Source organism: Brassica napus, chromosome C8 (assembly GCF_020379485.1).
Source record: "Brassica napus cultivar Da-Ae chromosome C8, Da-Ae, whole genome shotgun sequence".
In the NCBI taxonomy this organism is placed as follows: domain Eukaryota; kingdom Viridiplantae; phylum Streptophyta; class Magnoliopsida; order Brassicales; family Brassicaceae; genus Brassica; species Brassica napus.
The window spans coordinates 15997042-16010149 of record NC_063451.1 but is presented as its reverse complement, the minus strand read 5'-3'; the positions used below and the strand labels follow the sequence as shown (position 1 = coordinate 16010149).

General features: G+C 42.1%; 1 protein-coding gene and 1 pseudogene across 2 annotated transcripts; both read left to right on the top strand.

Moving 5' to 3' along the window:
• Positions 1–4883: 4883 nt before the first annotated feature.
• LOC106362392 lies at positions 4884–8470 on the top strand (annotated as a pseudogene).
• On the top strand, positions 8054–12474 carry LOC106449562 (adenylate kinase 5, chloroplastic). 2 transcript variants are annotated; one of them, XM_013891312.3, is made up of 19 exons: positions 8054–8303; positions 8385–8477; positions 8846–8974; positions 9070–9204; positions 9298–9444; positions 9520–9594; positions 9705–9792; positions 10452–10471; positions 10556–10684; positions 10766–10801; positions 10880–10960; positions 11025–11163; positions 11309–11388; positions 11471–11536; positions 11628–11657; positions 11738–11847; positions 11927–12064; positions 12151–12180; positions 12261–12474. In XM_013891312.3, exons 1-19 carry the CDS (start codon positions 8064–8066, stop codon positions 12286–12288), a joined length of 1794 nt encoding a protein of 597 aa, XP_013746766.2. In that variant the 5' UTR covers positions 8054–8063; the 3' UTR covers positions 12289–12474. The 2 variants fall into 2 exon arrangements, with proteins under 2 accessions (XP_013746766.2, XP_013746759.2); XM_013891305.3 differs by having other exon boundaries at positions 10422–10471.
• The last annotated feature ends 634 nt before the right edge of the window (positions 12475–13108 follow it).

The following is a 13108-nucleotide window of genomic DNA, read 5'->3' as shown; positions in this document are numbered from 1 at the left end:
GATAAACCATATGATCAGCCTTGAGTGTTACTTCGAGATGCCGATCATATTGCCAGATTAAAATCGTTAAAATCTAAAGTCAGAAACAAAATTCGACGACTCGTCGAAAGACCTTTGGCAGTTCCGAGTCCAAGAAGCCTCGTTTCACGACTAAGGCAAACTTCTTTTGAAAAATTTCTAAGTCCAAAAAAAATCATAAGGCTTACTGAAGGTTCAAAACAAAAAACAAAGCCACGAAACAAAGAGGTTCGGAGTTACAACAACACAAGACCTCGAAGGGTCAAAAGACAAAACAACTAAGAAAGATTACAACAAACATAAAGAATCAGCCCTCGAAACGGCCAGGGTCGTCTACTGAAAGTCGAGGAACCGGATCAAGAGCATTCTCGACAACTCCGGCGTCGGAAATGAGTGGGTCAGCCTCCAGTGACCTTCTTTCAGGTTCCTCAGGGACTTGGGCAATCGCTTCCTCGCTCCCTCTCTCCCCCCTCTCAACTGATGATGCATTCAATTCTTCCCCTACTCCGGGAGGTGATCCGTCGCTGGACTCGTGCTGGCCGCTTCTTTCGATCGAAGAATCAGACAACTCGACCAGGTCATCAAGACCGGGTCTCGTTTCTCTTCCTTCGGCGGGGAGGACCGGATCTGCGTCGCCAGTACCAACCTCTCGAGCTGGTGCCTCTTCATCAACCATAGAGCTTGCTCCTAAGGGAGCTGAACCAGGATCACTCGAGGGAAGTACGGAAGGAGCTGTCAATCCCCTGACCAACGGAACAGCGGTTCCGGCATCGATCAAACCAGCGTTCGACCCATACGGATCGATCGCCACCAGGACGTTCTCATTGAGGAACTTAGACGCTAGAGCGAGAGGAAACAGGCAGAGATACTCTTCAGGAATTTCACCCACATCAAGGCGAGCTGCTTCTTCACCATACTCTTTTTCCTGCCCGGCGAACAGATCGATCGACTCCTGAGAGATGTCGATCCCTTTCTCTTTAAGCGCCTCAAGACATTTCTTCGTCCCGTATGCTTGACTGTAGAGACACCTCGTGGTTTCAAAATCATCACGACGAGCCTCCCGCTCGCGAATGTTGTTGAAGCGCCTATTGCACTTCGCGATCATCTCAGTCTGGACGCGGACCCTCTCAAGGGTAACCTCGTAGCTTCGGGAGTCCCTCAACCGATTAATCTCCTTTAGATGCCTTAAGGCTGTAGCGGCCTTCTCCTTCTCCCAAGCGGCCTTCTCTTCCTCAAGAGAAGCTTTCTCTCGCTCAAGAACTCTGATCTTCTCACCAGCAGTCTTGAATTTGCCCTTCAGCTCTCCAAACTTCTCCGTGAACTTCGCCTTTTGGGCCTTCTTCTCTGCGAGTAATCGACTCTGCTCTGTCTCAGCCTTCTCGATCACTGCTTTGAACTCACTCGTTTTACGGTTAAGAGCTGAGTCCTTCACTCGCATGAGCCTTTCAGCGTTCTTCAACTTGGAGTTAGTTTCTTTCAAGGCCGTGCCGAACAGCTCAACGACGTAATTCACGCTACCATCACTCTGCATAAACAAAGATTGAGAGTCAGGACCAGAAGCATTAAAAAGATAGAAGGAGGAAAGCAACCCTTACCAGAACCTTGGTCCTTGCCGCATCGACATAAGCATCCTTGAAGATAAGGTCTTTAACCGGCGGCATATCTTTTGCACCGCCTCGGATTTGGCGAACTAACTCAGCGCATTCCTCCGGGGCGTAGGCGAGCGGCGTGTAACTGTCGTATTTGAACTCCACGTGATCAGGGAACTTGACGGAACCTTTCTTTCGAGTAGAGCTGCCTCCGGGCGCCGACGGCGTAGAACGAGGAGTGGTGGCAGTGATCAATTGAGAAACTCCTGCTTCGTGCCTCCCTTCGGGCGTCTTAGAATGGTCTCAGCCGTTGGAACCTCGATCAACAGGTGGCCCAAAAGGCAAAGCCGCGTTACCACGACTCGACTCTTCGTGAACCACGAGCTCTCGATTCTCTGCCCCGACACTCGGTACCGGGTCCTTTTCAGGAGGCTTCTTCTTCTTATCCTTCTTCTTCTTCTTTTGGGGAGGTTCATCCTGACGAACCTCGGCAGCAATTTCCGATGAACCCCCCTGAACCACAGTGATAGATACGTCAGGAGCCGGTCTCTTCTTTCCTTTCTTCTTAGTTCGCGCCGACTCGTCGACTTGTGGCACCAAACTTTCCTTTGAAGGTTCGGAACCGACAGGGTCGGGAACCGGCGATGGTCGGATGACCGCAGGAGGAGACTCCCTGCGATCAACTTCGTGAGGAGTCCTCGACGACACGTCACTAGATGAGCCACTCAGTCTTTTCCCGATGATTGCACTTAAGTCTGGAAGGGCCTTCATCTCTCTTGCAGTGGTGATCTTTCCCTGTTCCACTCTCGTGAATAACGAAAACAGACGTTTGCGACCAGTCACTAGTGGCAAAAGATCAGATCTCTAATCCTCTGCGAAAGATCGACAAGTAAGAACGATGAAATAACAAAGAAACGCGAGTGAAATAAGAGAAAACTCACTTCGCGAGATCCTGTCGATGACTCGCTGAATCCTTTCCACAGTAATGTTATCCCAACTTTCTTGAGCGAGCAGTGCGACAGCCCGAGCGTTCTCTATAAATTCTTCGGGATAAGCCGTCGTATCCGGATGATCAACTGCATTCAAAAGAAAACTAGTAAGATCAGGGAAGCAATCAATTGCGAGTTATCAGCAACAATCTACCAAGTTCAGAGTTCCATAAAAAACGAAAGGTGTCGCCGGGCGGCTCCTCGAAAGAAAACTCGTCCGACTTGACGTAGAAATAAAAACGCTGCCAGTTGTTCGTCCTGTTGGGATGCCCGACGATAACGTTGTAGTTCGGCCTCATCTGGATCGAGTACAACCCTTCCCCCATCGAATTAAGATACGTCAACTCCTCGAAGGCTCGAACATTCATCGACACGTCGATCTCAGCCGCCATCACTAACAATGCTACCGGGAGATGAAACGAACCATTTAAGAACTGACTTATCGCTGCATCACGACGCCTCACGTAAGACGTGACGAGCTTAGGGATCGGAAACCAAAGCCTGGTCTCATTCTGAAAATAGGATTCGTAAACACATTGGAATCCCACCGGGGGTGACCATGGCCTCTGGGTCTTAGTTGGAATCAGAAAAGTCACCCCGACTCCAACACACTCCCTCAACAGAATCTTCACGCTGCTTGGAGTCGAACGAGTCGCCTTAACATTCTCCCACGATTGTCCCTCCACGACCAGAGGACGTAACAGCCCTGGTGCCAACGCCGGAGATCTTGGAAAATCCCCTCAGGATGATAGCAGCATGGAACAAAATCAGGAGGAGAAATCTCTCCGTCGTGGGCTCCACCTCGACCATCTCTCGCACAATCTTGCGTGACCGAATCAACGGTCGCCCTTTCCTCGCGAATTAGGCGCACCGACTCAGCGACCAGGACCCGCTGGGACATATCCATATTCGTCGTATCCATCATGGCCTCACGATGTATCGCCTCAAAATCAGAAGGCTGGGTCGAGTCGACGACTCGTACGGGGCTCGTCTCCGTCGCCACAGCCTTCCCTTTCTGTTCCTTAGAAAGCCTACCGCCCGACGACATGGCAAGTTTCTAGGAATCTATGACTAAAAAGGGGTAGAGAGAGAAGCAGAGAGAAAGAGAGAGAAAGTACCTGAGTCGGGTGAAGAATGAAGAAAATGAGAGGCGACAGGGGTATTTATAAGGAGAGACTGTGCACCCCGAGGCGTCATCATTAGACCTTGATGGGTCTATTTAGGCCCATTTAGGCGCGTGAAGTTCACCGGATCTCGCGACGGTTCGACTTCTCGAGGTAAACCGGAACCGGTTTAGACCAAATCCATCGATTGCAACAAAAGCCAAAGGAAACCGCCGGTTCGAACCAATCCAATGAAACTGCGAGTCACGAGCAAGCGAGTCGTCCGTGTAGTCGAGGAGTCGAGCGGGATCGCGGGTCCAGGACAATTATCTTGTAAACCCTGCTTCCAAATTCGCTGAGTCGGCTACGCTACTCACCAGCGAACTGGGGGGACTTACTGTTGGGTATGAGCCTGACCCTCCCAAAAAGCCCACATGATGATTGTCTTGACACATGATCAAAACAGATGAGCTCGGCTCGTCGACTCGCGAGCCAGTAGTCGACTCGACTTCGGACTACTTTTAGCCGGCGGAGCGAACGACCGTAAGTCTTCGGCTCGACGACTCGGTTCAGCGGCTCGACGACTCGGTTCAGCGGCCCGACACCTCGGCCCAATCGTCGAGAAGGCCCGTTAGGTCAAGTCGAATTAGGTCAACAAAAGACCGTTTATAAAAGGAGGAGGAGAGACAACGATGAGGGGATCCGCAAATTACTACACTTACTTTCGGCTAGATCTAGGGTTTCATATCTTATCATCTCGCCGACTTGTACGGTTCCACGAACTAGCTTTCACCGGACTAATTCTGATCACTCTCTTTTCCCCTTTTGTAACTCCTTTTCGACTCCTTGATCTAATAAAACACGTCTTTTTTTTGACCCACCGACGAGAATTCGTCCTTTTTCTCTTTACTAGTTTATCGAAAGTCTCGGTTCAAACAGTTCGGACCAAATTGCAAAATTTTTAATCGAGTGGGTTGGATTTGAATTTTATCAGTTGGTTTTCGAAATGGGTTGATATTTTCTGGTTGGATGATGTAATATCTTCAACTTTTCATGGATACAACTGTCATTTACCATTTTAATTGGGGATATTTATGATAAAATTTTCAGTTTGAGGGGCATCTCATCCAGTGTTCTGGTAGTTATTCTCACAAGTATGAAGTTGGTGCTTCGTGGGCCTCACGATGGGTTGGGGTTCTAGGTTTCACCATTCGTGTAAGATCCGTGCTCTCTATTGGTTTGAGGTTGCTTTGTTGGTTCTCCGGGAGTTTCTGGCTCCTAGTGGAGAGATGGTTTTGTCGTTCGTTTCCGGTTCCTAATGGAGCTACGGTCTTTGTGTGTTTGTTGACTTTCTCTATCCCCTGCGACTTTCTGATGGCAGGTTGGTTACATTTTTAGCGGCCACTGTTAGGTTATCATAAGCCATAATTAGTGAGAATTGGTCTTTTAGAGAAGGATCTCAAAAATTTGTGTTCTTTTCAAGCCACTATTGTGGATAAAAAAGGAGCCAGTTTAAAAGATCTGAGTTTGTGCTTTAACAATCTGGACCCTAATTTTGGATCTTCGATATCAAAGACAAATGGCACATAACTGTGTCATCTCTGTGATCTCATTTGTTCATGCTTCAGATGCTATCTTGTACATGTTGCATTGTTCATGCTTAATGCTTAAAACATGGCGTGAATTTTTAGTTCATCGTTAATAGTGTCACAAGTGGTCACCGTTATCAAGCGTATCTTGCGACATGTGGTCCTCAATGGCTTGACCTCACTATCCGAGAAGAGGCATTCAATGATGGCGTATAGTTAGATGGATGTGGCGCTGTGGATATTCCGTTCTCCATGCAGTTATCCTTCGCTTCTTCAGTCCACTGCAATTTGATATGACACCTAATGGTGTATTCTTTTCACTTTCTATATTATGTTTCTTGTTTTCCCTCAATCCTCTCTTTGTGAGGTCTGTGTGCTTCAGGGGGTTCATTTGTTAAACTATTTGTTATTGAATACAATCAGCGTTAAAAAAAAAAGAAGTTGGTGATTATTTCACTTGTTAAAATCAATTTTCTTACTTCAATCGAAATAGAGCTGCCTTTTAGATACTATAGTTTACCCCTTTGGAAACCTCTTAGGGAATCAAGGATAGTGCTGAAAATTTAGGTGAGATTTTTATGGGATGTCGGATCAAGAACTCTCCCTATAGGTTTAAAATTTTCAAGAACGAGAGTAAGATATTTGTGTCACAGCGAGAACCTTTCTTCCGATACCTTTAAATTCCTGAAGAAGAGGATTGATGAGAAGAATCAAGTTAATACCTTGCTTGATAACTCTCTTTCGATGGGTATGTTTTGAGGTGGACTGGTTATCTTGTTGGCATCAAGGTTCAAGATGTTTACTTGAATTTTGTATAAGTACGAAGAGGTTCCTAGTGTGGCTCGTTTTATGGGTACTGGTGATTTAAAATGATGAAAGAAAGATTCTGATGAGACTGGATTTATTTTTGTTGCGTTTGAGGTGGTTCCTTGTAGTTTTGCTCATAATGCTGTCTCCACAACGAAGTTAAAAATGTATGAGAGATACACAACTCCTATTAATGTGATTCCACTAGTGTATTTATATTTATCACGGAAGACCAGTCCATTGTCTTCTCTTATGAAGTCAGTTTCGAGGAGACTGATATCAAATGGTCATATAGATGAAGATGGAAGGTTCATTGGTTTCAATCTTGAACTCTCTTATGTCATCACTTTCTTGACGAGTATTTTCCTTGTGATATTCTTGAGGACTGGTAGGCGGAATTTGACCCGTTATGAGGAGCTGGACAAGGATGCTCAAGCTCATATGAACGAAGAGTTGTCTTGGGTGATGTTTTATGTGCTCCATTAAACAATTCGCTCTTGTGTGCAGATTCTTGGCATTGTTGTTGTAACTATCTTGTTTGATATTCTTGGGTTCACGTGGAACACATTACGGGTATACTCTTCTTCTGCATGATTCTTGGTATTGATGATGGTTACGTCTCTGTTCGTCATTGGCGAACACCCTGGATGAATGTATGTTGCATGGAAAGCTGCTTGCTTTTTTGGGTATTGCGTTTCTGATACATATACTGGAGACATTCCTTTTTTTTATTTCTATTTGTCATCCTCATCCTCATGTGGTTTTGCATCTCACTCTAATCAGTGGTTATTTTGGAGCCTCACATTAAATTTTCATTTCGAACCAAATAAATCGCCTCACATTAAATTTTCATTTCGAACCAAATAAATCTCTCAAGAAGCCGCAGCCCAAAAATACCCATCATGGCTTTTCGTTTTTGGCGCGAACACTTCCATTTGGGACCTTATTCGTCGAGCTTGTTTTCATCGTGGCCAGCATCTAGATGGGCCTTATCTACTAAGCTCCTCTTTGTTATCATGATCCTTCTTGTGGTGGTATGTGATGAGGTTACGTACATGCATTTATGCGTGGAAGACTACAAATGGTGGTGGAGATCTTTCTTGCATTAGAATATGTACAACTTTATGTATTCCATAAATTATCTCGTTTTCAACATCAAGAGTTTGAGTAGACCCGTTTCAGCGACTTTTTATCATGGATATTCTCTCGTCATTGTTTTGGCTATTATGCATGGGACAATTACTCTTGGTTTCATGTCGTGATTCGTGCACTAATTGTTTTTTTTTTTCTTTTGGTGAAACTTTGCTAAGGATCGGAGGCTCACGGTTTAAGGAGGCTGTTTAAACTTCTTGAAGAAGAGAAATAGTATTTTCATGCAATCCAGAGGTTCATAGTAAATGTCATATTAGCGATGTTCGTTTCATAACCGCCACGTCTTGCGGCAGCGTCAAAAAAATCAGCCTTTTATCACGGCAATACAAACCACCGGTAAGATATAGGTGACTTATTTTCAATCGCAGCGGCAACTAACAAGAAGGACAAGGAACACTGAAATTATCTGCGACACAAGCGTTTCTTTTTTTGTGTCTCCGGCAATTCAGTAGCGTTTACCACAACTTTTGATTCTGTTATTTTGGTCTCCTTCGTAATACATTTTCTTTGCCGCTGTCGCTAAACTCTGCGGTTATGAAACGAACAAGACTATTGAACCTTTAATTCTTTTTTGTATATGTTGTTTTTTCATATTCAATGCTTTTTGAATTTGAAAATGTTTAATTTTAAATATAAAATTTTGATTTTGAAAATGAAATGGGGAACAAAGTCCTTTCGGGAAATCAATAAAAATTGGAATGATACTGAGAAATGTTCATCTTTTAGAACAAAAAACAAACTAATTGGTTGTGGTTGTGGGAAAGACTCTAATTGAGAAGGAGGGGCTCTGCCAAAAATATATGTGGTGGCCGTTAAATGAAAGATTTTGTATTTGATCAAAGGGAGGAGAGAGAGAGAGAGGCTTTGACAATGGCGTCTCTTTCTCTCTGCTCCGCTCACTTGTCTTCAACTCCGTCTCGCTCCTCTCTTCCCACTTCATCGCTTTCTACTCCTCTTTCTCTCTTACAATCACCGATCACCCGCCGCAATAGTAGTATCTTCTTCACCGCCACCCCACGCCAGATTCCTCAATCCTTCCCTACATCCACTGCTCTGGTTACCTCTATTCAATTAAACAACTCAATTTCATAGCAGTATTATATAAATGGTTTTTTTTTTTTTGTATGGATTTCATAGGTAAAGTGTTGTGTAAAGGAGCCATTGAAGGTGATGATTTCGGGGGCTCCAGCTTCAGGCAAAGGCACTCAATGTGAGCTCATCGTTCAAAAGGTAAAGCATGCTACTATGAATGGTTTTGCAGTCTAATCGCACTTGTCATAACACAACTCTTATTTATTAAAACATATTACCACAACGATGTGTGTGTTTGGTTAGTTAGTTGACTACATATGTTTTGAACGCTTCTGTAACTAATCCTTTGAAGAAACTAAAACAGCTTCAAAACACTGAATTAAACCGCTGGTGTATACTCTTCGATAGTCTCTTGTCTTATAGTTTCTGACTCCTGGTAGCTTCTCTCTGGAGTGGCGTGACTATGCATATGCAGTTACAATTCTCTATGATACTGAACAATGCACATAAAACGCTTAATGTGCATCATTAAATATTTTTTTTGAATATTGAGCTGCACCATGCAGTTTGGTTTGGTGCACATATCAACGGGGGATCTCTTGAGGGAAGAGGTGTCATCTGGGACAGAGATTGGGAATAAAGCAAAAGAGTTTATGAACTCGGGTAGTTTGGTTCCCGATGAGATTGTTATAGCGGTACTGATGATATAAAACTTATTACTTGATTCCCATGTATAAATTGTTTTTCTATTCTTCGTCTGATATCATATCTTCCACACTTTTTTCTCTAGATGGTGGCTGGAAGATTATCACGTGAAGATGCTAAAAAGAATGGATGGCTTCTCGATGGATTTCCACGGACTTTTGCTCAGGCACAAAGCCTGGACAAACTAAACGTCAAACCTGACATTTTCCTCTTATTAGATGTACCTGAAAAATCACTCTCCTCAATTATTGTTAAAAGGCAATATATCAATGGATATATGTATCTTTGCTTAAATGCCAATTCTTAATTACAGGTTCCTGAAGAAATTCTAATCGAGAGATGTGTTGGTAGAAGGTTGGATCCAGTGACTGGCAAAATTTATCACGTTAAAAGTTACCCTCCCGAATCAGACGAAGTTAAAGCAAGACTGGTTATGCGCCCTGATGATACTGAAGAGAAGGTTTTTGCCTTTTGGACTTGTTGCTCGCTTGCTTTCTCGATGTTTAAGCCTTACTCAAGAGGTTTTCTTTTGAAGGTAAAAGCACGTCTTCAGATATACAAACAAAACTCGGAAGCTATTATTTCCGCATACTCAGATGTTATGATCAAGGTAGTGGACTATTTTGTTTCTTTCTCACTTTTTTGGTTCAATAAAGTATTAGGATCTTATTTATTGATATTTTTGTTGTTGTTGTTTGGTATCATCTATTTTGAATACAGATTGATGCAAACAGGCCAAAAGAAATGGTTTTTGAGGAGACCCATACTCTTCTGTCTCAGATAAACCTAAATAGAATGATAAAGACTGGCAAGTAGTCACACATTTCTTTATAATATATGTTTTCAATACATGCAGTCTTAACTTTAGATCATTCAGAAAATACTTTTTTGTTCTTCCATAGAAACAGCCCTCTTCTTTCTGGTGTTCTTACAGTTTTTGAATTACGCCTTCTTAACATTAATAGACTCTTAGAGCACCTCCAATGGGTAGAACCCATTGGAGTTATAAACTTGCATATATGTATATGTATATATTGTATATGTGTATGTAGTTGTGGGGTCCATTATTTTGGGAAAAACCTTTCCTAGAGTCTCTTAAATCTTTGATTCTGAATATACATATATGACAAGTTTAGAGCACCTCCAATGGGGTTCTATCCATTGGAATTCTAAATATGAATATGTGTGTATGTATATATTGTATATGTGTATGTAGTTGTGGGGTCCACTAAATAGTGTAGAACCCCTACCCAAAAGTTCTAATTCCAATGGGTAAAAACAAAATATACATATATGCAAGTTTATAATTCCAATGGGTAGAACCCCCGTTGGAGGTACTCTTAGAACTCCAATGGGTAGAACCCCATTGGAAGTGCTCTTAGATACTTTTTTGACGATTTAGGACTAAACTACTCCTATTTCTTGTTTTCATGCAAGCGATGCTAATTATTAAACAGGTCCTTGCAGATAAAGCATCTCCTGTTCAGGTCCTTGAATAATACTTTTTTTTCTTTCTTAAAGTAGCAAGTAAATTTTGAGATTATTTAAGATTTTTTTTCATTTTTTTCCAGGATAATTGGAGAGGAATACCGACAAGATTGAATAACATTCCTCACTCGAGGGATATCAGATCTTATTTTTATGAAGATGTTCTGCAAGCCACAGTTAGGTCGATCAAAGATGGAAACACTCGTCTTCGGGTGAGGACAATCCTCAGAAATATTAAGTTTGTCGGTCTATATTTCACAATTGACTGGACTGATGCTGTTACAAATGAATAGGTAGACATAAATATCCCTGAGCTAAATCCTGAAATGGTAAGTTATTCGTTTTACTAGCTGTGTTATAGTGTTTCTGAAGCCTCATTAATTTTATGCTATTTGTGATATACGTAGGATGTTTACCGGATAGGAACCTTGATGGAACTGGTGCGAACTCTAGCTTTATCATTCGCTGATGATGGAAAAAGAGTGAAGGTAAGACATGGTCTTGAAGACTTATTTGAAATTATTTGTTAATTAAGCTTCTTTCCTCTTCCAGGTTTGCGTTCAGGGGTCAATGGGGGAAGGTGCACTCGCTGGGATGCCACTGCAGTTGGCGGGAACTCGAAAGATTTTAGAATATATGGACTGGGGTGATGATGAAACTTTGGGAACTTTCGTCAAGCTTGGTGCAATTGGTAACATCCGAAACTGACTGTAGTTTTCAACAAAAAACCATGTTTAAACACAAGAGAATCTTACAAGAATTTGTAGTGTAGAAACTTGTGATGCATAATCAAGTTGGATACAATTAACACAAATTATCCTGCTATTGATTCTCAGGTGGTAAAGAAGTTGATGAAGAAGACGACCTTTTCATCTTAGTGGCTCCACAAAATGCCGTTGGAAATTGTATCATAGATGTAAGGAGCTTAGAACTTCTAGGCATTTTCATTCACTTCAACGTATTAACCCCCATCCTATAAAATATATACATTTGGTTAGGATCTACAAGCGATGACTAGTGCTGCTGGTAAGAGGCCAGTTGTACTTATTAATCCTCGCCTCAAGGTACACTTTCTGCTTTCACTTTTTGATAAAATAAACTTTATCTGTTAAAAATACCACTATCTCTTGTGGGTAACCATACATTATTATTCAGGACTTACCCGCTTCAAGTGGCATAATGCAAGTAAGCACACACAGTGATTTACATAAAACCATCTGAAAATAAGGTTACGTTGCTTACCATTATTTATTTATGTGTCTCAGACAATGGGCAGGGAAAAAAGGCTGGAATACGCCTTAACATTTGACAACTGCTATGTATTTCGGCTACTTTATTATGCTGGAACACAATACCCGATTATGGGCGCTCTAAGGTACCTTTTGGATGTGAATATAATATCAAGAAAAGCACAAAAATTGCCTCTGAATCTTTTACACTGAATATATGGTCAGGATGTCTTATCCTTACCGGTATGAGCTTTACAAGAGGGTGACTGAGGAAAATGGAAAGGAAAAGTATGTATTGATATCAACATACTCTGAAAGGCCAACCCCTGACCAAATAAATGATGCCTTCTCTGGAAAATCTCGGTAAATATATATTGTTTACCAATGGTGCTTGCTTCTTAACTCGCTGTCCGGTTTATTAACAATTAATAAGGATTTTCCACATTCAGGGAGGAAAGCAAGAAGCCTTCAGGAATCTGGTATTGGAAAACTCCAGCATTACTTAGATAAAGATTCATGTATGAGTGCGTGAAGCTGAATGTGAGGAATACTTTTGCAGGGGGTTCCTAGGCAGCGGATTTTTCTAGAGGAGGGGAAGCTAAAGTTGTGATACTACTTTTGGCCCATTTTATTATGTCTCAATGTTTTGATGATCTCAGTGTATAGGGCACATTAAATATTTGTGATTATTAGTCTCACAGAACCAAAGAGTAACCTCACTTTGGTTCACTATGGCCGAGAACTTAGTCTACAAGTTTTCAGAACCACCCCAACCAAAGGGCATTGTTGTTGCCATCAGGTTAGATATGGCTAGAGTTTTAGCTGAAGCTAACTTACAAAAACCATTGGTACAGAATATATATCATTTATGGACAAGGGTGGTTCAAAGTTGGAAACTGTGGTGAGCTGCTTCCACCAAAGTGTAATGTGTGTCAGAATTGAGGGCACAATGGAACTGACTGTTTAGTAAAGAATCTGACTATTTTACAAAAGGATAAAGTAAGGAAAGTGCAAGTTGCAAATGTTTTCTCTTATTGCTCATCGTGGTTCTCCTCCATGTCTTGAACTCATAGTCTCCAGTTACAACGAGGATCATCACTCACTAATTTGGACATTTCCTAGCCATATGTCCTCTTCTCTAACAGTTAAAACGTGTGATAACATTAGGCAAACCGCAGCCATGACATCTTTAATTGTTTTGAAATTACTTTTCTCCAGTGTAGTTCCCTTTTGGGGTTTAGGCTTCTTGAATCTTGATTTAACATATATTATTGCCTTTACTTTGTCAGTGTTTTTGGTTGGTGTTTGAATCCACGTTGATTTGTGATGTTAGGAGTTTTCAAGGCTCGTAAGACAAATGTTGTAGTATAGTGATTGTCGAACCAGTTCTGAGGAATATCAAAGCAC